The sequence below is a fragment of the Suncus etruscus genome, chromosome 15 (assembly GCF_024139225.1).
Source record: "Suncus etruscus isolate mSunEtr1 chromosome 15, mSunEtr1.pri.cur, whole genome shotgun sequence".
Lineage (NCBI taxonomy): Eukaryota > Metazoa > Chordata > Mammalia > Eulipotyphla > Soricidae > Suncus > Suncus etruscus.
Window position 1 is genome coordinate 73,944,192 of NC_064862.1, and position 21,066 is coordinate 73,965,257.

Below are 21,066 nucleotides of genomic sequence, written 5' to 3' on the forward strand. Positions count from 1 at the left end.
GGGTTGGGGGAATCTCAGATCTTGCCACACTTTGCTCCACCTGGTTTCCAGGGTAGAGCTGGGGGGAGGGGGGGACAGGCAGCCCTCTCCTTGCCCTGGCCCAGATAAAGTCTCCTTGCATCCCCTGCACTCAGAGGCCCTCTCAAGCTGCCCAGTACTTCTACTACCTGGAGCCCAAACTTCCCCAGTAGGAACCAGTCCAAACTCCCTGCAGCAGCAGCACCCCAGCACCTACTGTTCCTCACCAGATACTACTGTCTGCCAGCAAAGGGCAGTTCCTCACCCACCACCACACAAGTAGGAAATGACCTTTGCCTGGACAAGGGGGTACAAGCTTTCCTTGGAGGCTTCCTAACAATATTGCTCAGCCTGAGAAGCAAAACCACCAGAACCGGACCTGTGAGCATCTGGCAGCAGGCCTTGCATCAGGCCCTACTTGGAGGGATGGGGGTCGGCTATCCCTAAAAGCCTGGTTTGGAGGGAATCAGTCCAGCACCCATGAATGAAGCTTTTGGGTCCCATCTGTCCCCTGGCTTCCTTTCTTGCTGAGCATGGACACATTTCTGCAGAGCCATTAAGGGCTTGGAGGAGGGCAGAAAGGCAAAGCTCAGGGTTCAGGGTTGCCACTTGGCTAAAACGGATGAGATTCAAGTCAGCAGCAGCGACCGCCCAGAAACCGCCCAGACTCGCGCCTGCGCACGGCCCTCCCGGCCGCCTGGGGGCGCCACGCCGGTCGACCGCGAGGGTGCCGTGGCGTGACCCGGAAGCAGTTTCTCGCTCCGCCGCGGGCCAGCCAAAAGGGTCGGGAGGCGGCGGCGGCGGCGGCCAGGCCTGCGACTCGGGGCGCTCCGGCGTCGTCGCGAGGATGAACGCGCCTCCCGCCTTCGAGTCGTTCCTGCTCTTCGAGGGCGAGAAGAAGTAAGTGGAGGAGCCGGCGGGGGCCGGGCCGAGTGTCGTCGCGTAAGGTTGACCCGGCGCGGAGCCCAACCACCCCATGCCACTAAGTGCCAGTGACATTGGCCTGGGAAGCCTTTGGGGGAATGGCGCGGAGGTAGGGCGTTAGCTTTGCATGCAGAAGGACGGTGGTTCGAATCCCCGAGTCTGCCAGGAGCGATGTCAGAGTGCAGAGCCAGCAGGAATCCCTGAGCGCCCCTGGATTTGGCCCCCGCCACCCCCAAAGAGTTGAAAGTTTATTACTAGAAATTTCAGATACTGATTTATTTTGGAGAGAGGAATGAGCATGCCCACAAACCTGTTCTGGGATTTGTGTTTTGCGCCCAGTGGCGGCCTTGTGAAATCAATCCTGGCTTTTCAATAAATACCAATTTTTGCAAAGTACCAATAAGTTAATTTTGTTTTTCTTGGTTTTGGGGCCACACCCGGCGGTACTCAGGGGTTACTCCTGGCTATCTGCTCAGAAATAGCCCTTGGCAGGCACCGGGGACCATATGGGACGCCGGGATTCGAACCAACCACCTTAGGTCCTGGTTGGCTGCTTGCAGGGCAAACACCGCTGTGCTCTCTCTCCGGCCCCCAAGAAGTTCATTTTTTTTTTTTTTTTTTTTGGTTTTTGGGTCTCACCCGGCAGTGCTCAGGAGTTACTCCTGGCTCCATGCTCAGAAGTCGCTCCTGGCGAGCACGGGGGACCATATGGGACGCCGGGATTCGAACCGATGACCTTTTGCATGAGAGGCAAACGCCTTACCTCCATGCTATCTCTCCGGCCCCAAGAAGTTCATTTTTTTTTTTTTTTTGGGCCACACCCGGTAACGCTCAGGGGTTACTCCTGGCTATGTGCTCAGAAGTTGCTCCTGGCTTGGGGGACCATATGGGACACCGGGGGATCGAACCGCGGTCCGTCCAAGGCTAGCGCAGGCAAGGCAGGCACCTTACCTTTAGCGCCACCGCCCGGCCCCAAGAAGTTCATTTTTAATTGTATTTTTTCCCATTTACTAAACCAGCTGAAGGATCTAATGGGTGTGTTTGCAGTACAGGCATCCCTGGTGACATGTGTCATCTCTGGCATGTGCAGATGTGGGCCACCAGTGGTAATGCACCCATGTCCCTGTGTTCAGCACCTTGAAAAGATGGTGCGCAAGTGGAGAAGCTGCTCTTACAAAGGACAGTGGGGAACAGGGCTTAGGCCTGGGGAGGAGAACCCCAGCCTCTATCTGTGGTGTCTCTCCCAGGATCACCATTAACAAGGACACCAAGGTCCCCAGTGCCTGCCTGTTCACCATCAACAAGGAAGACCACACGCTGGGGAACATCATCAAATCGTGAGTCCTGCGGGTGGGGGGGGGGGGCTCCCAGCAGCCCCATCACTGTGTGCATGGGAGGTTGCTGTCCCTATACATGTTCCACTTGTTTGCCACCTGACATTTAGACAATGGCTTCTTTGGGTTTATTTTTTTTGAGGGGGGTCACTCCCAGTGGTACTGAGGTTACTCCTGGCTCTGCACTTAGGAATCACTCCTGGTGGGCTCGGGGACCATATGGGATGTTGGCAAGTAGAGTAAAGTGTGCAAAGCAAATGCCCTCCTCAATGAGCTCTCTGGTCTTTAGACAAGATTTTTGGGTGGAGCTCCCAAGCAGCGCTACTTGTGTTGGCTAACGGGCTGTGTGGTGCCCAGGTGATGCAGGGATCCCTACTTGATGCCCTGTGCTTGATCTCCCTGACCTAAGCCTGTTTATAAAGCAGGGCCCAAGTGGAGCAGTATGGGAGATGGTGATCTGCTGAGTCTAGGTTGAGCATGTACACCCCACGTGCCCTGGCCAAAGATGTGGTCAGCAGTGTGATTCTTAGAATGGCACACAACAGTCTTCCTGGTACATGGGGCCCACTGCACCCCAGTTTGCAGATCAGGCATTTTCCGCCACTCCCCAGTGCCCTTCTGTTACCCCATCTGTAATAGGTTATGTTGAGCTGGAAACAGCTGCAGGGGAGCCTTAGCCATACCTTCATTTCCCAATTGGGGTCCATGATCCTCGAATCTTGGGGAGGGCTGTCCTCCACATGTCGTATCTTCAGTGTGTTTTACATGTAAAGCTTTTCAGGAACAAAAAGATCCCCAGCACTGGGTGTGTTCCTCAGGGGCACATGCCCCATGGACACCCTGGGTTTGAACCTTAACTCTGTACAAACACAGCCCTCAAGACCAGGTCCAGAGTGGAAGCACCAGGGGGCAGCTGTTGCTTTTGGTTCTGTCCCACTAAACTCACCACCCGCCATATTCTAGGCAGCTGCTGAAGGACCCACAGGTGCTGTTCGCTGGCTACAAGGTCCCACACCCGCTGGAGCACAAGATCATCATCCGCGTGCAGACCACACCTGACTACAGCCCACAGGAAGCCTTTACCAACGCCATCACTGATCTCATCAGCGAGCTTTCCCTATTGGAGGAGCGCTTCCGGGTCAGACTGGGGGCAAGGGGGAGGTGGTGACATGGGCCTGGGTATCGGGGTGCCTCTTGCTCCCCTAGCTCACTGGTTATGCCCTCTTCCCCAGGTCGCCATAAAAGACAAGCAGGAAGGAATTGAGTAGCTGCTGTGGGAAGCTCTGCCCGGCCCCAGGGCTCCTCATAGCTGTTTCCAAGATGCCCCCACTAGCCCCATGTCATGTCTTGTAAATATATTTCTTCTCAATAAAGTGGTGAGAATAATTCTGTCTGGAATAACCGCAGGGAAGCTGGGATGTGGGAAGAGATGGTGCTGTGTGGCCCACAAACTGCGCCTTTGGGGTTACAGAGAAGAGTTTTAATAATAAAAATAGTTGATCAGAAGGTGCCTCCACTATGACCGCCTCCAGATGGCCACGATGTTGGAGTCGGTGAGCGCTGTGAGGTAGTTGAAGGCGGGATCGGCCACCACTGTGTTCACCATGGTCTTGGTGACCACCTGGTCCAAAGCACAGGGCTTCGGCCACCGGAGAATCTGGCAGATGGGACAGACAGGTGTTGGGTGCCTTTCAACTCCCCCCCCTCCCCAGCCCCAGTCCCAGGGAGCAGGGGGCAGCACTTACCTGAATGGGCGCCTGTGGGGCTGTTGTTAGGGGCAGCGGCTGGGCCAGGATATGGCGGACGTCATAGATCCACACGCTGCCCTCCTCGTCCCCACACAGCACGATGCCCTCGTCTGTGGGGACAAGATAGTGCCTCAGCGGATGGGGGCAGGAAGAGCACCTGGGGGGAGGTTGGGGATGGGGGGCAGGTACGTGAGCAGCTCACCGGGACAGGCGCTGAGTGAGAAGTAGGCCAGATCGGTGGGCGACCACTGTAGACGAGCCAGGACAACCACAGCCACGAAGTCTCGGCTGCCACGGACCGCCCAGGTCTGGCTCCAGCTCCACAACACGATGGCGCCCAGGCCACCCCCCTTGGATGCTGTGAGGGAAGAATGGGCAGTTCTGACCCAGAAGGCTTCCCCAGGAACCCTGGCTCCTTCCAGCAGGGCACACTCACCTACGACATCCTTGTTCACGAATGCCAGCCCGTCCACTCTTTGGCCACCCGGCTGGGTGCCCTCAAAGACAAACTCCACCTCACAAGACCTGCAGGGGGCGATGTGAGCCACGCCTGAGGATGCAGGCCAGGTGCCCCTAACCCCAATCACACAAGAAACTGATACAGCCTCGGGAATGGGGCTGCTCTTGTCCCCAGTCTAGAATATGTGAGGTCACCTTGGACAAGTCCTCAGCACTTAGGAGTCCACACAGAATTCAGGGAACGGGGTATGTGTAGGGTGAGGCCCAGGGCTACTCCTATCATGATCTGTGCTGGCACATCTGCCATCCCCGATCCGCAGAAATCAAACAGCCAGCGAAAGTGGAAGCAAGACCCCTCCCAATAAACCCACACACACACATGGTTAGGTGAATCCTGAGAGGAGGCGGGAAAGACCTGCCAGTGCTGGGCACATAGCACCAAATGAGCCATGGGGTTTGTGCAGGAGACCTGGGGATGGCCCAAAAACAACAAAGACTTGGAACCCTAAAATTCCCTCCTGGTGGAGCTGGAACCATAGCATAGGGAAGGCACTTCATTGCATGTGGCTGACTGAGGTTCGATCCCTGGCATCCTACATAGTCCCCCAAGCATCGCCAGGAGTAACTCAAGGGCCCTGAGCAGTGCCAGGCTCCCCTCCTTCACCCTTCATCAAAAAATGAACCAAAAAAATCCATCATGAGAAACCCAAATACAAGACTGGAAACTGGCTCCCAGGGTAAGGAGCACTGCAGGGACTTTACGGACAGGGCAGGGGTGCGGGCAGCAGGCCAGGGCTGCTTGGGGCCTCACCGCTTCTTGTCCGGCTGGTCCAGCCGTATGTCCCAGCAGCAGCAGCCGCCTTCACAGCCGGCCATCAGGTAAGTGTCAGGACACGAGGCAACAGGACAGAGGCGTAAGGGGATGGAGGCGGCATCCAGCGTGAGCAGTGGGGTGCTGTGGTTGGGAGGCATGTGTGAATCTAGGCCTGGAGCCCCTCCACGGGCCCCCATGGCCTGGCCTTCCCCATCTCCCATGTTACCTGGAGTAAAACTCATAATCCTGGCTGAGCTCTCCAATATCCCAGAGGATCACTCGCTTGTCATACGAGGCAGCTGAGGGGATGTGAGGGGAGATGTGGTTGTGAGAAAGCTCCAATTCAGACCTGCTGGGCACCAGACTTAGGGGGACCCTATGTTCCCTGTCTGTTCCAATTTCATAGGTGCCCAGCAGGGCCTGGGGGTAATTATAGAGTTTACCCAAGCAGAGGCCCCTGAGGTTGGGATGGGGCTCCAGGACCAGACATGTGTGAGATCCCAGGTTTGTTCTCAGCATCACAGGCAGAGAGGGAAGGCCTCCCCCCAAAAGCCCAGGCAGTGGCCAGAACAGTTGTAAACTAAAGCACAGGCAAAGTTTGGGGGTGTGGCAGGAGGGCCTTACTGAAGAGGTGGGTCTCTCGGGTCGGGCTGAAGCAGAGGGTGGCAATGGCCTTCCTATGGGCTCGAATGATGCCACAGCAGTAGCCAGCACGCACATTCAGCAGGCGGACCATACCCCGCAGGCCGGCGGCTGCCAGCACGCTCCAGCGCTTCTTGTGACCGGATTGGGTGACCACCATCACAGACGTCCAGGCCACAGAGAAGAACTCCTGATAAGGGGAAAGGAGATGGCTGGGCATGGTGGCTCCATGATGGTGCCCCAGGGAGCAAGGGACTGAGCTGGAGTGGCTGGGCTACACAGGGACCGCAGGGACTGTCGGGACACACCTCACCAAGTGTCTTGTATTTGTGCAGGACGATGCCCGTCTGGCAGTCTATGACACACACAGCTTCCCCGCCACACGTGGCCACAGTCTGGGACATGGCACCTGCATGGTTCAGAGGGATCAGCCGGGCCCACCTTGGCATTTCTGGGGACACGATCAACCCACGCTGCAGGGCACACCCATGCCCTGTCCAGAAGCTCCTCCTGCCCCTGATCCCCACGGAATGCCCCTGGGGTACCCTCTTCCCAGGCTGGCTCAAAGGCGCAGGCCCACAGCTGGGTGTCCAGGTCCCGAGGGCTGTTGTTCTTGCTGTGGCACTGCAGGAAGTGCAGGGGTTCCAGCTCCAGGTCAGGCTGTGGGGCAGGGGAGCTGGTCAGGGTCACTCGCGCACACTCTCCCCTCTGAGCACACCTAGCCGTCAGAGCCCCCCATGCTTGGCACCCTTCTGAGCCCACCTGGCTTTCAGAGTCCCCGGGGTTAACTTCTATCTTCCCCAGCAGGGAGGTGCATACACGCTTGCTGGGCCCACAGCAGGGTGCACTGTTGTCCAGTCGTTTCAGGGCAGCCAGCCTGGTCTGCAGAGGGTCAGGATAAGCTGATGACCTGGTGATGCATCAGGAACTATCCAGTTTTCTTCCTGCTCTCTCCCACACTCACCCTAGGTTCCGAGGCCCTGAGGGGCCTTTCTGGGTCCGGTGCATAGCTTTTCCCAGAGGCCACCAGCTCTTCGGAGATTTTCTGCACCTGAGCAGGGCCAGGCTATTAGGAAACATTGGGGCCCCCAATGCTCTGCCCTACCCCCTCTCTGCTACACACAGAATCCTTCAGGGTCCAGAGCTGGGAGAACAAAGGCAAAAGGGTGGAAAGGACTTACCCGCCACTGGGTGAACTCACGCAGGGACTCAGGCCCGTAGCGGACATCCTGGACAGCTGAGCTTACAAACTCAGCTTGGGCCTTCTCCGTGGCCTCCTCTGGGCTCTTTGAGGCCATGAACTTCTCCCAGTAAGCAGTAACCTGGCAGGAGAGGAAGTGGGCACAGGCCTGGCCCAAGTCATCTCCCCAGGACCCTCCAGCTGCCACCCCCTCTTCTCACAGCAAGGCCTCCCACAAGTTTCAGGCTTCCAGGTTAGGGACAGACATTCAAACCCTGTGACACTCAGACCCTGTGTGTAGGTCGGGTCCCCAAGGAAGCCATCTGGGCACTCTGCCCAGGCCCCCTTACCCTGCTGCAGAGCTCCCGATTCAGGCTCTCAGCCTGAGCAGTGGCTGATGTGGCGTCCTTGCCATTGACCTTGCGGAGTTTGGGCAGGAGAAAAGCGGCTTTCAGGTTGTCACAGATCTGGGAGAGGGAGAGGGAGGGGCTCAGGCATTGTGCACAGGTCTCACAACAAGACTCTGTCCTTGCCTCCAGCCTTTCCCCAGAGTTTCATTCATTCCCCCAATTCAGGCCATTCTGCCCTTGAAAAGGGAAAAGTCAGGACAAATTAATGGAACATTTTTCTTTCTTTTTGATTCTGAGCCACGTCTGGCAACGCTCAGGACTCAAGCCCAGCTCGGTGCTGAGGGATCACAACTCCTCGTGATGCTCGGGGAACCTTTTCCATCTCTCTAGCCCCAACCCTCCTATTTTAACAAGCCAACAGAAGAGGATTCGGAGTCAAACTCTGAGTCAAATTGTTTGTTATTGACCAGACCTGGCAACATTCAGGAGTTCCGCCTGGCTCTGCACTCAGGAATCACTCCTGGTGGTGCTCAGGGGACCATACGGTCAGAGATCAACCACAGTGCAAGGCAAGTGCCTTCCCTGCTGTGCTTTCTTCTCAGGTGCCTCTACTCCAACCTCACTTTTTTTGTTTTGTTTTGTTTTGGGGCCACACCCGGCGATGCTCACACACCTGGCTGTCTGCTCAGAAATAGCTCCTGGCAGGCACGGGGGACCATATGGAACACCGGGATTCGAACCAACCACCTTTGGTTCTGGATCGGCTGCTTGCAAGGCAAACGCCACTGTACTATCTCTCCGGGCCCCAATCTCACTTTTTTTTTTTTTTTGAAGCAACTCAACGAATTTAATAACAGTTAAAGAATTCATGTGACAAATAACCAAGATTTTGTTGAGTTCACCTTTTTTCCCTTTTGTTTTTTTTTTTTTTTTTTTTTGGGGGGGGAGTCACACCTGGCGACACTCGGGTTACTCCTGGCTCTGTGCTCAGAAATCGCTCCTGGCAGGCTCGGCGGACCATATGGGATGCTGGGATTCGAGCTACTGTCCGCACGCGCGCGCAAAAGCACAACAAAAACAAGCCACTAGGGGCCAGAACTATAGCACAGTGGGGACGGCATTTGCCTTATGCATGGTTGACCAGGTTTCTTTCGATCAGATCATGGGCATCCCAAAGGGTCTCCTGAACCTGCCGGGAGTAACCCAAGAGCTGCAGGGTGTGGCCCCAAAACAAACTGACAAACAAGCCCCAAATAGGGATGATGAGTGCAAAGCCCCCTCCTTACAGTCAAGAAGGGGTTTCCCTCCAGGACCAGCTCCTCAAGCTTGGGGAACTGGACCAGGGTGTTGACATCGGTCAGTTGGTTGTGGGCGCAGTCGAGGATGCGGAGATGACCCAGGCCCAGCTCGGGGGGCAGAGTGTCCAGTCGATTGTTGGACACGTCCAGCTCCTGCAGATGCGTCAGGCGGCTCAGCAGCTTGGGGTCCAAATGCTCCGGGAGTAGCTCCAGCCCGGACAGGCTGTGGGGGGCGAGGGGAGGCCTCGTTTACACACACACACACACACACACACACACACACCCTCCTGGGGTGATCACCGACTCCCCATCGGCCATTTTCTAAGGCCGGGACCCCCAAGGCTTACTTAGCCCCTCGCCACAATCTAAAGCCTCCCCACTCCGTGGAACCCCCCAAATTTCCACCCCGGGCCTCCTCTTACTCCAGGTTCCGGATCTTGCCCAGCCTGTCGGACTTGGGGCGACCCCGCTGCATCAGCAGCTGAGGCGTGAGGGGTCCCATGGCCAAGGCTCCTCCGGATCAGTGTTGCCGCCTCCTGGGCCGAAAAGGGAGGCGGCGCCGTGCTCAGCCAGTCGGCGGTTTGCAGGAACGTCCGGAAGGAAGTGGCCGCGCACAGCCTTCAACTGCCGGCGGCCTCCCAGAGCGCGGACCAAACGAGGCTCATCCCACGCGCAGACTACAACTCCCGGCGTCCTTGGCGCCCTCGCTCCCACCAGAGCGGACTACAACACCCAACGGGCCCCGCGCGCCGCGCCTGCGCTTTGGCTGCCCGAGTGAGGTTGTCTATGTCTATGGCGGCTGCAGTGGTGGGGACCCCGGAGGTCCCTCGGGAATGCGGCTGCAAGGGCATCCGGACCTGCCTGATCTGCGAGGGGCAGGGCAGGGGTGACCCTCCCTGGCAGAATGCCCCACAGGTAAGTCAGTGCTGGCCCCCAAATCTCCATCCTTCTTAGGGGGGGAGCCCTTGAGACCACATTGGACATGAGAGTGTCAGGAGCTTTTTTGCAAAAGTTGGAACACTTATGGGGGGTGAGATGAGGGCTTTACGGCAGTGTTTTTTAACTTTTTTATGCAAAGGCATACTCTTCATGAAAAAGAATCACGAGGCACACCACCATTAGAAAATGTTTAAAAAATATTAACTCTGGGGCCCGGAGAGATAGCACAGCGGCGTTTGCCTTGCAAGCAGCCGATCCAGGACCAAAGGTGGTTGGTTCGAATCCCGGTGTCCCATATGGTCCCCCGTGCCTGCCAGGAGCTATTTCTGAGCAGACAGCCAGGAGTAACCCCTGAGCACCGCTGGGTGTGGCCCAAAAACCAAAAAAAAAAAAAAAATATTAACTCTGTGCCTATATTGACTATATATAAAGTAATTCTCTTGAATGGGAATCAAATAAACACAAATCAATAATTTTATAATTACTTTATTATTAAATAATAACGATTTGGTCTACTTGTGAGCCGAAGCCGCATGTTACGGATGAAATTGGAATTTTCCCCCCGGGTGCCCAGCACAGTGGTTGAAAAATGCTGCTTTATGGATTGGGCTTGAGATGGACAAGGGCTGGGATGTAGGCCCAGCTCTCTTCTGGAACTTGGGGAGAATCCAGGTGGCCAGCTCCTTGGGGCTCCTAGTCATGAGGGTGTCACGTAAGGACTCTAGTAGGACAGAAGGTGCTGGAGGAAGTCCTGAGCAGGGTGCGCCAGAAATGGGCAAGGAGGAAACTGATCCCAATAAATGAAAAAGTTTTTGAGTTGGACTTGGCTGTAATTTGGGAGAATATAAGGGCTTTCCAGCGCGGTTGGAGTTTGGGGTGTTTACTGGGGGCGGGAGAGAGAAAAGGTGGATGACATTCCAGGTTAGGTGGACCCGTGGCCACAGAGTAGGCTGGACTTGTGCCAAGGATCGGGGAAGTTTACATGATTTTTGCTATTTTGACAAAATACTCTGGAGGTGGTGCACAAGCCCAGATCCCAGTGCAGTGTCTGAGCTAAAAGTTTTAAAAGAATCGCTTCTCGGCCTTTTGGCTAAGATCAAGTGTAAAAGTTTTAAAAGAGGCTGGAGATAAAACAGCAGTTAAGGCAGTTGCCTTGCATGTAGTCGAATCAGATTCGATTCTTGGAACCACAGAGGGTCTCTCATCACTTCAAGGAGTGGTCCCTGAGAATGGGTGGAGTCCCCAGCCTCCTCTCACCCCCCAAAATAGTAAGTGGCTGGAGCAATTGTACAGTGGGTAGGGCACTTGCCTTGTACACAACTGGCCTTGGCTGGATCCCATAGAATCCACCAAGCACCGCCAGGATCAGTAACCCAGTAACAATGAGCTGGGAGTAACTCTAAGTACTGCTTGTTATGGCCTCAAAACAAATGAATGTATGGGCTGGGGATGGAGCTGATGGAAAAGCACTTGCATTGTGTGTGTGAGGCCCTGAGTTCTTGCTCCACCTCCCAAACAAACAATGCTCAAACCAACCAAACCAAAATGCTCAAAGGTCTGGGCTGTGTCTGCCCTGAGTGTGGGGCAAGGACCCCATGGGGACATTGTAAGAGACAGGACAACTGCCCTCTTGGCATGTCCCATGTGAGAACAGAGAATACGTGACTCAGATATGGGGTTAGAGCTACATCTGGAAGGGGTCAGAATGAAGCAGGAGGCCTCATTGCTGTGTAGTGGGAGCTCCAAGGCCAAGACTGCAAGGGACGGGATAGGACGACTGTTGAGCAGATGGGACTGGGCTGTGACGGACACCACAGCAAAGGGCATTGCGCGAGGACAGTGGACAGTGAGCCCAGTCCCCTGTGCCTGGACCTGGCTAGGTCTTCCTTATGGGGAACATCAGGCAATGCTGACTAGCACCCATAGGGACGGCAAGGCCCAGGCTGTAGGGCTTCAGGATTGTGCTCTAGGACAACTTCTGGCCTGTTTTAGGGGGGCATGTTTCTCAGCACTGCTCCCAGCAAGAGGCATCTCAGCAGGTGCTCTGATCCTCACCCCAGACCACACCTCTAGATCTGGATTGGTGGCTTCTAAGCAGGGTAACTGGTGGCTGGGAAACCTTTTTTAAAGGAGGGAAATAGGATGACTGCCTTGGGGGAGCCCCCGTGGGGCAAGCACTGTGAGGAAGGCTCAGAAGTGCCTATACCCCTTTTTATGTGCCTATCTCCCTTTTTATTCCCCGTGCGCAGAAAAATCACCGTTTCATATACTCGGACATAGGCTTGGCTGTGGGGGCTGAGAAGTCTGACTTTGAGGGCTGGGCCTTCCCCTTCTCCGGAGTGACGCTGATCGAGGACTTCGTGACCCCTGAAGAAGAGGCCGAACTGGTGCAACTGATGGACAGGGATCCCTGGAGGCTCTCCCAGTCTGGTCGGAGGAAACAGGTGCGCCCCTTAGGAACCTCTGTGGCAGCCCTAGGCAGGAGGGGCAGGGCTCAGAGGCAGGAGGACAGGGCTCAAAGATGGGGCAGGGCTGTGGGCCGGGCAGGAACCCTCCTGTCCCCCTCTCCCAGCTGACTCAACACTATAATGGTGATGTTTCTAGAAGACCTCCAGATATCTTTCTGGTCTGATTTTTCTCCCTGTCCTTTTCCTGTTCCTGCTGAGGCCTGGACCCCACCTTGTTGGGGTCACACACCCTCCTATTCCATTCCCAGCCAAGCCTTGGGCACCAGACTCTAACCCCAGCACTGCCTTGGGCTCCAGACTCTTGGTCCCAAGCCCTTCCTGCCCACCCCCAAACATGCATTTACTGTGCGGGGGGGGGGGGGGGGTGGCTCCTGAGCACATGGTCTGCCCTGCTCTGGTGACTGACTGCCTGCCTCCCCCCATTGTCTAAGCCTGATGGCCAGATTGAGATTGGACTGTCCACACCCACGAGCCTGCAGGGTCCCCTTCCGGGCAGACCCATCTGTTTCCTGTCATCTGGTCCTTCTAAACTTCTAAACAGGCCCAGGTCTCCCCAGCCCTGCTCTTTCCCAGCTGGGCTGGTCTCACCCTCGCTGTGTCCATTGTCCAGAGGAAGTGACCTCTGACACCTAGTCATGGGGCTGGAGGGATCCTCAGCTCTTAGTGTGGGGGTCCAGTGCACTGCTGTGTGCGTACTGCCCTACTCCCCATGCTGAGCTCTAATACAACATCCAGTCGAACCCAGGAAAACCCACCGGTCCATCTGTATACAGCTGCTCCCACATGACCCCAGCAGATAAGCCAGTCTCCTCCCTCCTCTGCACCTCATCTCAGACCTGCTGCCTGACCCAGGTTCTGACATGGGACTCCAGGGAAGACTGCTAGCAGGTGGTGCCCCTTGCTCTACCCTCCCTCCCATTGAGGATGGGGTCCTCTCTGACCTACTTGGGTTCGCTTCGCTTCCTAGATTGGATCCACAAAATGGACTGCTGTGGTGTTTAGTGAAACCAGCTTCACCGTCTTATTCCAGAGCATATCACAGTCCCAGGAAAACCCAGACCCAGACCATTAGCAATCTCTCGCTGCCTCTAGCAACCATCCCTTTTCCTTTCATTTTTTTTGGGGGGTGGATGGGGGCACACCAGGTGACGCTCAGGGGTTACTCTGGCTCTGTGTTCAGAAATCACTCCTGGCTTGGGGACCATATGAGACGTGGGGGTGTGTGTGTGGGGTCTGGAATTGAATTGCAGTCCATCCTAGGTCAGGTCAGTCACGTGCAAGACAAACACTGTGCCACCGCTCCGGCCCCTCTTTTTTCTTTTCTTGAGGGGAGGCGTGTGTGTGGTCTGGGCTACAGCCCCTGATAGTGCCCAGGGAAGCATTTGCTGACCACATGCAAAATCAGTACTTCAAACCCTCTATGTCTCTCTACGTGTCCTTCATTTTTCCAGGGGGATTCTTCTAAACAGGGGTCCCCCGGGTGCCATTCCTGGCCAGACTCGCCAACTAGGCCAGGTGGGTCAGTCCTGAGCCTGCAGTGCCAAGGTTCAAAGAGGTCAGGCTGTGCACCCCTGAGCTGCTGACCTTTCTGCCTCTTGGGTGGGTATTGGGTGCTTCCTCCTACCTGCATCCCTTTTCCTAACACCCCTAACTTCTTGCATGCAGCCAAGGCCCAAACACTAGCATGACCCATTTTCCCCCTAGCAAAGACTTGGGGTGATCGGGGCTTTAAAGTTTGTGTTGGGGATCCACCTTATGGAACAATCTCCTGTGCTCAGGGGCTCACTGGGTATATGTGACATCCCCTCATGTCCCCCATTTCTCACTACTATTGAGCTCGCCCCCCATCCCTTCCCAAATTCCACACACTTCCTGGGCTGCTGCTCTATCATTCCCCCTCCCTGCCTCAGTTTCCCCAAGGCAGTTCCCTGCCTCCCGCTGCTGCTCTTACCCTAAGTTCGGCTTCTCCCTGTGCTTTGTCTCCTCCCCCACCAGGACTATGGTCCCAAGGTCAACTTTAGAAAGCAGAAGCTGAAGACAGCGGGGTTCAGCGGGCTCCCCAGCTGCAGCCGGGACCTGGTGGGCCGCATGGGCCTCTACCCAGCACTGGCAGATTTCCAGCCAGTGGAACAGTGCAACCTGGACTACTGCCCCGAGCGTGGCTCGGCCATTGACCCACATCTGGATGACACATGGCTGTGGGGGGAGCGGCTGGTGAGCCTCAACCTGCTGTCCCCCACCATGCTGACCTTCACCTGCGAGGCACCCAGCTCGCTGCTGCTGTCTCCAGCCCCAGCCGAATCCAGTGAGGTGTGGGAGCCCAGCTTGATGGCCACCAGCAGGTCCGTGGCCTGCCAGGACGTGGAGGTGGCTGTGGCCCTGCCCCGCCGCTCTCTGCTTGTGCTCAGTGGGGCCGCCCGTCACCAGTGGCACCATGGGGTGCACCGCCGCCACGTGCAGGCCCGTCGCGTGAGCGTCACCTTCCGGGAGCTGGCAGCAGACTTCCTGCCGGGCGGCCCTCAGCAGGAGCTGGGCCAGGAGCTGCTGCAGGTTGCCTTGAGCTTCCAGGGGAGGCCCCTATGACACCTCACCCAGGTCTCAGGACTGGAGGAGTAGCTGTGCCCCAGCTCTTCCCAGCCTCGCAGCTTCTGCAGTTGTTCACTGCCCTCACTGTGCAGTGAGGAGGAGCTGGTGCCAGGGCTCAGGCCTCATTGATCTGCTCAGAGCCACCCATGTGGGTAAATGGGCACAGCTTGAGCAGCTGCAGTTTTGTGACCACACCCAGTGGCGCACAGAAATCACTCCTGGCGGGCTTGGAGGACCCTATGGGGACCTGGGTCTGCTGCGTGCAAGTCAAAACACCCTCCCTACTGTGCTCTCACCACGGCCCCTTCATGACCTTTATCATCTCGATGCCACTTAAATCGCACTTGCTTTCTCCAGCTCCTGTCCAGGCCCGGCCCCATGAAGGGATAATGGTTGTCAGGCTCCAGATTCTGGGTCCCCAGAATTTGGTGCCAGGGCAAGGGGCAAGGGGCCCTCCCCATAGGCTGCAGGAAACAAGACTCAAATCTCAGAAGCTGTGAGGTCCTTTGCTTTCCGCCGGAGGGGTGAGGGTAACCACCTGGCTGCCCCCCAGAGTCAGGGATCGGCCCCATCATAGCAACAGTGGCCCGCACTACAACATGAGGGAGCTGGGAACTGCTCTCTGCAAGTCTAAGGGCCAACCGGAATGCTCAGGGAGGCCATTGTGGATGTCCAGCAGGCCCTCTGGAGGGGGGATGAGCTGATCCATGCTCAGCTAGTCTTGGGAAGGAGCACTGAGGTGCTAGAAGCCGGAGTCACTGGGGCACGGGGCCAAGAAAGGCCAGGCATGCACTGAGCATGGGAGCATTTGACTGTTTATTGGGATCACTCTGGGGACAGCTCAATTTCTGGCAGCAAGCCTGCCCGCACCGCCATGGCCCTAGACAGACAAGGACCCCCTGTCCCAGCCCTTCGCAACACACACAACCCTGCCTGCGGCATCCCACATGGAGCGGCCAGAGACTGCGCCCCACTTCCAGTGCCTTGTGTCTGCCTGGAGGAAAGTAGGGCGTCTGGCGCCGGCGGGCCCATGGGAGTTAGGGAGTAGCCTTGGCACCAAGCAGGGCTGTGAGGCCAAGGAGGATGGCATCACCCACGGCAAATCTACATGAACAGCATCACTTCCCCTGCTGCCTGCCCACCACCTCCTGGATTCCCAGCTGGGTTGTTCTATGGCTCCTGACAATCTGAGGGGTGCCCCCACCCCACTTGCTAGACCTCATCCCTAGGCCCAGTCAAGTGTTGGCACAGAGTGGGAATAGGAAGGGCAGCTGGTTTTGGGTCTTGGTCCTTTCCCACCTGACCAGCACAGAGTGGTGTGTGCCTTTGCCCACACCATGTGGCACTGTGGAGTCACCCACTGTCTGACCCTAAAGCACCAGCTGGGCCCACAGCCTGTCCAGGGGCAGACCTGGCTCCCTGTGGTGAGGTCCCCAGTGTGGTAAGGGGGTTAGGTTGAGGGGGCAGCAGGAGGTCCCAATGGCCCTGCTCCAACCTCAGGCAAGGGTTGAACTAGTGTTGTCCTCCTGCCTGGACCCTACTAGGCAGATGGCAAAGAAGAAATCCCCGTGCCCTGGGATTGTGAAGTCGGGAATCCTGAGGCCCAGAAGCAAAGCACCCTCTTGGATCTTCCCCATGGATCAACCACAAGGGTGGTTTGGCACCCCCAGGGTCCTTAGAGGAGACCCCAGAAAACCCCAGGTGGGTCCCAGCCTAGAATGACAGTTGCACATGGGTGGCTGGGAGTGGATTTGAGCCCAGAAAACTCTCAGGGAAGTCTAACAGGAAGTCAACAGCATTGCTGTAAAATCCTGGCCTTGGAACAGGACCTCCCCACTGTGCTGAGCCCCAACAAACCAGGCAGAGCTATCAACTGTGTCCCTGGACATTCCCTACATGCAGTCCAGCTCAGGCAAAATCCCCAACACTGATGAGGGCCCAGCCTTGACCACAGTGGGGGGTCGGGAACCCTGCCTCTGGCCCTGGGAGGCCCCAAAGCTGCAAGTAGCTCCGTGGAGTTTCTGCCTCCAGCAGGGGCACCACCCCAGGGTCTGGCTGGTGGGTGTGGACTCGGCTTCACACCACCTGCAGGCTGCGCTCCTGCCCGTCCAGCTGCACCTTGAGCTTGTGCAGCTCCTCGATCTCGCGGTGGTGCCGCTCTGTCTTGTGGCGCACAAGGGATCGGTAGAAGTGGATGGTGAAGACCACGAAGATGAGCCCCACGGGCACCATGATGATGGTGGAGACCAGGGCAGCCTGCCAGCCTGTGTGGCCGCCAGGGACTGGAGGGGCTGGGGGTTCAGGCTGGGGCCTCGAGTCCACAGGCAGGAACTTGATCCAGCACAGTAGCACCACCTCAGCCAGGAAGAGCAGGATGCCCAGCACGGTGGAAAAGCCCCAGGCTAGCTCGATGTAGGGATGCATGCGCTCATGGGGCGACTCGCTGATGGAGTTGAGGTTGTGGATGTTGCTCACGGCCTCTACATTGGGCAGAATGCAGGTGCTGATAAGCAACGCGAACAGGTGCACGGCCACCAGCACCGTGGTGCAGGCACTGAAGGCGAGGAGCAGAGGCCTCGGGTACTGGTACTGCGTTTCCAGTTGCACCTCCACCATCGCCACCTGCAAGACCACCACAGAGACCCTGAGCCTGCACTACAGCGCTTCCAGTGTGGCAGAAACAGACACTACACTGAGAAATCTGAAAATGAGTGCCCTCGAACTGCCATGGCTGTGGCTTTCTAAGGAGTCAAGAACTAGGGGCCAGTTGGGGCCCAGAGCGATAGCACAGTGGAGAAGGCGTTTGACTTACACACCGCTGACCCAGGTTCAATCCCCAGAATCCCGACTAACAGGTGTGATTCCTGAGCACAGAGACCTGAACACAGCCTTGCGTGGCTCAAGATCAAAAGCACAATGAAAGTAGGATCAGAGACATAGAATACCAGGGTTAAGGTGCTTTCTTGCATGAGGCTGATGCTGGTTTGATCCCCAGCACCACATATGCCCCCCCCAGGAGCAGTCCCCGAGTTGGAGAAGCTCTGGAGTACAGCCAGGTGTGGCCCCTTATGCTAGGCAAAAGTAGAAAGAAGGAAAAAAAAAAAAGAAGAAGAAGAAGAAGAAGAAGAAGAAAGCCCTAAGATTGGAACAATAGTATAGCAGTGAGAGCATCTGCATGTGGCCAGCCTGGGTTTGATTCAGAGCATACCATATAGTCCTCTGACCCAACACCAGGTGTGTTGCTCAGAAATAAAATAAAACAAACATCCCTAGAAGTGGGCTGGGTTTGTGGCTCAGAGTGAGGAGGGCCTGAGTTCCTGGACATGGAACAGGGCACAACGAAGAGGCCTTAGTTAAAATAACTAAAATAGCCCCGGGGCCGGAGCCATAGCACAGCAGGGAGGTTGTTTGCCTTGCACACGGATGACCCAAGTCCAATCCCTGGTATCCCATAGGGTTCCCTGAACACTGCCAGGAATGATCTGAGTGCAGAGCAGGAGTAACCCCCTCTGGTATGGGCCAAAACCAAAAGAGGGAAAAAAAGAAACTGGGAGGCTGGGGGCTGGTCAGCAGGCTGAGTACAGACTCTGCCTGTAGGAGAAACAAGTTTGAGCCCCAGCACTGCTGGGAGTGACCCTCAAGCATGGAGCCAGGAGTAGCTCCTTAGAGACTCTGAGTGTGGGCCCCAAGGAAAACCTGACTATTAAGCAGAACTGACCTTTCAGGGCTGAACAGACGGTCCAGAAGCCAAAGTTCTGGCATTGCATGTGGCCTTGATAGCTGAGACCCTGGCTCAAATCCCCAGCGCCATATAAGGTCCCCTAAATGCTGCCAGGAGTCACTCCTAAGCACAGCCAGTAACTGTTTTGGAGCACTACTGGGTGTGGCTATAAAACAACCCACACTAGAAAAGAAGACTGAAAAAGAAAAAAGAAAAGAAGACTGAGGGCCAGAGCAGCAGGACATTTGGGAAGATATTTGCCTTGCACGCAGCTAACCCAGGTTCAATCCTGGCATCCTGTAGGGTCCCCAAAACCTGCCAGGAGTGATCTCTGAGCGTAGAGCCAGGAGTCAGCCCTGAGCATTGCTGTGTATGCCCCCCCCCAAAAAAAAAACAAAAATAAACAAATAAGTAGACCTGCTCTTTAAAAAGCTACAGAAAAGAATAACCGGGATACATAGTGTATGTGTGTGAGTGAATGTGAATGTGTGTGCATTTAAGTGTGTGGGGCCTTGTCTCTCCGGCCTTTTAAGCTCTCCATGTCCCAGGAAGCGACATTTTCCCTTCAGTCATTTTTATTTACAACTAGGAAACACTGAGAATTCACAGTCAATATCTGAAGTGATTTTCCAAGCACAGAGAACCCAAGGCCCAGGGCCAGGAGCAGGGATTGGGTCTCTCTTTGGATTGGAGAGGGGGCTGTAGCCATAAAGGCTCTGAGGCCCCCTGCATGGCCTGTTCCGAATCCCTTTGGCCACCTCCCACCGAGCCCACCTCCTGCATCTAGGGCTCGTGACCTCCCAGTTCCCCCATTGAGAAACCAGCCCCCAGGTCTGTATCCCCACTCAGACTCCCCAGCTCTTGCCTCCATCCATTTAGCCTTGATTTCCTTTAGTTAATTGTAGGAGTCCCCAAACAATGGTGCTGGGGAGCAAACAAAGACCTTCAAACATGCAAGGCTTGTGCTCTGCCACTGAGCATAGCACTGGCCATTGTGCCACAGAAGAAGAAAGCACCTCAGCTGTGTCCAGAAACAGCCACTTCTGTGAGTGAGAACTGTAGGAAGCAAAGGCGTGGGGTTGATAGTACCCCAGAAGGCCCTTGAGACCACAAAGGATATGGCCCAACACAAGGCAGTTGTGGTTTTTCGTTTGTTTGTTTTGGGGCATCCAGCAGTGCTCAGGGGTTACTCCTGGCTCTTGCTCTGGAATCACTCCTAGTGAATATGGGGAACTATATGGGATGCTGGGGATTAAACCCAGGTCGGCCACATGCAAGGCAAATGCCCTCCCCACTGTGCTATTGCACCAGCCCTGCATTGTGGTTTTATTTCTGGTCTCTCTCTCATTTTATTTTTTTATTTTTTTTTTTTTTTGGTTTTTGGGCCACACCCGTTTGACGCTCAGGGGTTACTCCTGGCTATGCGCTCAGAAATCGCCCCTGGCTTGCGGGGACCATATGGGACGCCGGGGGATCGAACCTCGGTCCTTCCTTGGCTAGCGCTTGCAAGGCAGACACCTTACCTCCAGCGCCACCTACCCGGCCCCACTCTCATTTTATTTTTTAAGTTATGGGGATACACCCAGTGACACTCAGGGGTTATTCCCGGTTCTATGCTGGGGGATGACTCCTGGTGGGGCTTGGAACCCAGGTCGGCCTCATGCAAGGGAAGTGCCCTTCGATTGGATTATTGCATCTGCACAGGATAAGGCAGCTGGGAAGGTCAAAGGGTTCTGAGATAAAGGAGGGGAGGAGAGAAGAACAAAGGCCTCATTGGCAGCATCAAACCTAAGTCATGTTAGCCAAGCAAGTGCCTTTCCACCATTCTGCTCCCATCCCATTTTCCGATTTTACTGAACAGGTTTGAAGCCTTTGCCTTTCCAGAACCTTGTGGACTTGGTTTCTTTTAAGTTTGGGAACCCTAACATTTCCAAGGTCAGCCTCTAAAAACGACAACAGTGGACAGAATTCCAAGTGGTCCAGTCAGCAAAGTGACCACTGCTCAGGGGCCAGAGAGATACAAAACCAAACTAGAAAACAAAAACAAAACTACTGGGGCCAGAACAATAATAGCACAGCAGGAAGGGCATTTGCCTTGCACCCTGGGTTTGATCCCAGCATCCCATAGGGTCCCCCGACTCTGCCAGGAGTAATTTCTGAACCCAGAGCCAGGAGTAACCCCTGATTGCTGCAGGGTGTGGTCCCCATCCCAAAAAGGGAAAGTAGAGACCAGGAAGAGAATTAATGCAAAGCTGTAATTGCTCTGTGCAGAAAGCAAGTGTCAATTGTCATTAGGAATGTCTCAACCACTCTGGCGTGCACCTGAAAATTAAATATGAGGAAACACCATGTGAGAGCAGGAGGGAAACCACGGGAAGAGAACCCTGGGGCGTCATGGGGCACACCGTCTGATTCTTCACTCCTGTAATTATGTCTAAACAGAATGAACTTGCTGGAGATGACAGGCCTGGACCTCAATGTGTGGTCACTGTGGGTCCCTACTACCCTGGATGATTCGGGCAGACAGCGTCACTGGTCCATTGTGGCTCATCTCAGGCGGCGCCTGTGGCTATGCCACCGAGTCT

The 21,066-nt window shown here is 55.7% G+C and overlaps 4 protein-coding genes across 7 annotated transcripts in view; 2 read left to right on the forward strand and 2 right to left on the reverse strand.

Moving 5' to 3' along the window:
• The first annotated feature begins 769 nt into the window (after positions 1–769).
• On the forward strand, positions 770–3,662 carry POLR2J (RNA polymerase II subunit J). The gene is made up of 4 exons (XM_049787894.1): positions 770–918; positions 2,190–2,279; positions 3,240–3,414; positions 3,509–3,662. Exons 1-4 carry the CDS (start codon positions 866–868, stop codon positions 3,542–3,544), a joined length of 354 nt encoding a protein of 117 aa, XP_049643851.1. The 5' UTR covers positions 770–865; the 3' UTR covers positions 3,545–3,662.
• A 79-nt stretch (positions 3,663–3,741) lies between these two features.
• LRWD1 (leucine rich repeats and WD repeat domain containing 1) lies at positions 3,742–9,396 on the reverse strand. 2 transcript variants are annotated; one of them, XM_049787856.1, is made up of 15 exons: positions 9,190–9,396; positions 8,756–8,990; positions 7,470–7,586; positions 7,121–7,261; positions 6,904–6,990; positions 6,702–6,821; positions 6,485–6,599; positions 6,248–6,348; positions 5,922–6,129; positions 5,524–5,596; positions 5,295–5,438; positions 4,461–4,549; positions 4,227–4,382; positions 4,022–4,134; positions 3,742–3,933 (listed from the first exon to the last, which is right to left on the reverse strand). In XM_049787856.1, the coding sequence occupies exons 1-15, from the start codon at positions 9,267–9,269 to the stop codon at positions 3,793–3,795; spliced, it is 1,920 nt and encodes a 639-aa protein (XP_049643813.1). In that variant the 5' UTR covers positions 9,270–9,396; the 3' UTR covers positions 3,742–3,792. The 2 variants fall into 2 exon arrangements, with proteins under 2 accessions (XP_049643813.1, XP_049643812.1); XM_049787855.1 differs by having other exon boundaries at positions 4,227–4,549.
• Positions 9,397–9,547: 151 nt separating this feature from the next.
• ALKBH4 (alkB homolog 4, lysine demethylase) lies at positions 9,548–14,845 on the forward strand. The gene is made up of 3 exons (XM_049787873.1): positions 9,548–9,682; positions 11,956–12,150; positions 14,170–14,845. The coding sequence occupies exons 1-3, from the start codon at positions 9,554–9,556 to the stop codon at positions 14,755–14,757; spliced, it is 912 nt and encodes a 303-aa protein (XP_049643830.1). The 5' UTR covers positions 9,548–9,553; the 3' UTR covers positions 14,758–14,845.
• A 718-nt stretch (positions 14,846–15,563) lies between these two features.
• Positions 15,564–21,066, reverse strand: part of ORAI2 (ORAI calcium release-activated calcium modulator 2) — an 11,737-nt gene continuing 6,234 nt past the window's right edge. For all 3 annotated transcript variants that reach the window (XM_049787871.1, XM_049787870.1, XM_049787872.1), the window contains exon 3: positions 15,564–17,382. In XM_049787871.1, the coding sequence (XP_049643828.1) occupies positions 16,837–17,382 (546 nt within the window). In that variant the 3' untranslated portion in view covers positions 15,564–16,836. The remainder of the gene's footprint in view (positions 17,383–21,066) is intronic.

Excerpts from the sequence above, each read along its gene's own strand:
- ALKBH4 (XM_049787873.1), top strand. The coding sequence starts at position 9,554 with ATGTCTATGGCGGCTGCAGTGGTGGGGACCCCGGAGGTCCCTCGGGAA. Across the intron at positions 9,683-11,955 it reads CCTGGCAGAATGCCCCACAG|AAAAATCACCGTTTCATATA; the intron begins GTAAGTCAGTGC and ends CCCCGTGCGCAG. Across the intron at positions 12,151-14,169 it reads AGTCTGGTCGGAGGAAACAG|GACTATGGTCCCAAGGTCAA; the intron begins GTGCGCCCCTTA and ends CTCCCCCACCAG.
- POLR2J (XM_049787894.1), top strand. The coding sequence starts at position 866 with ATGAACGCGCCTCCCGCCTTCGAGTCGTTCCTGCTCTTCGAGGGCGAG. Across the intron at positions 919-2,189 it reads CTCTTCGAGGGCGAGAAGAA|GATCACCATTAACAAGGACA; the intron begins GTAAGTGGAGGA and ends TGTCTCTCCCAG. Across the intron at positions 2,280-3,239 it reads CTGGGGAACATCATCAAATC|GCAGCTGCTGAAGGACCCAC; the intron begins GTGAGTCCTGCG and ends GCCATATTCTAG.
- LRWD1 (XM_049787855.1), bottom strand. The coding sequence starts at position 9,269 with ATGGGACCCCTCACGCCTCAGCTGCTGATGCAGCGGGGTCGCCCCAAG. Across the intron at positions 6,600-6,701 it reads CCGGGGACTCTGAAAGCCAG|CCTGACCTGGAGCTGGAACC; the intron begins GTGGGCTCAGAA and ends CCTGCCCCACAG. Across the intron at positions 4,550-5,294 it reads GACCAGCCGGACAAGAAGCG|GTCTTGTGAGGTGGAGTTTG; the intron begins GTGAGGCCCCAA and ends CGCCCCCTGCAG.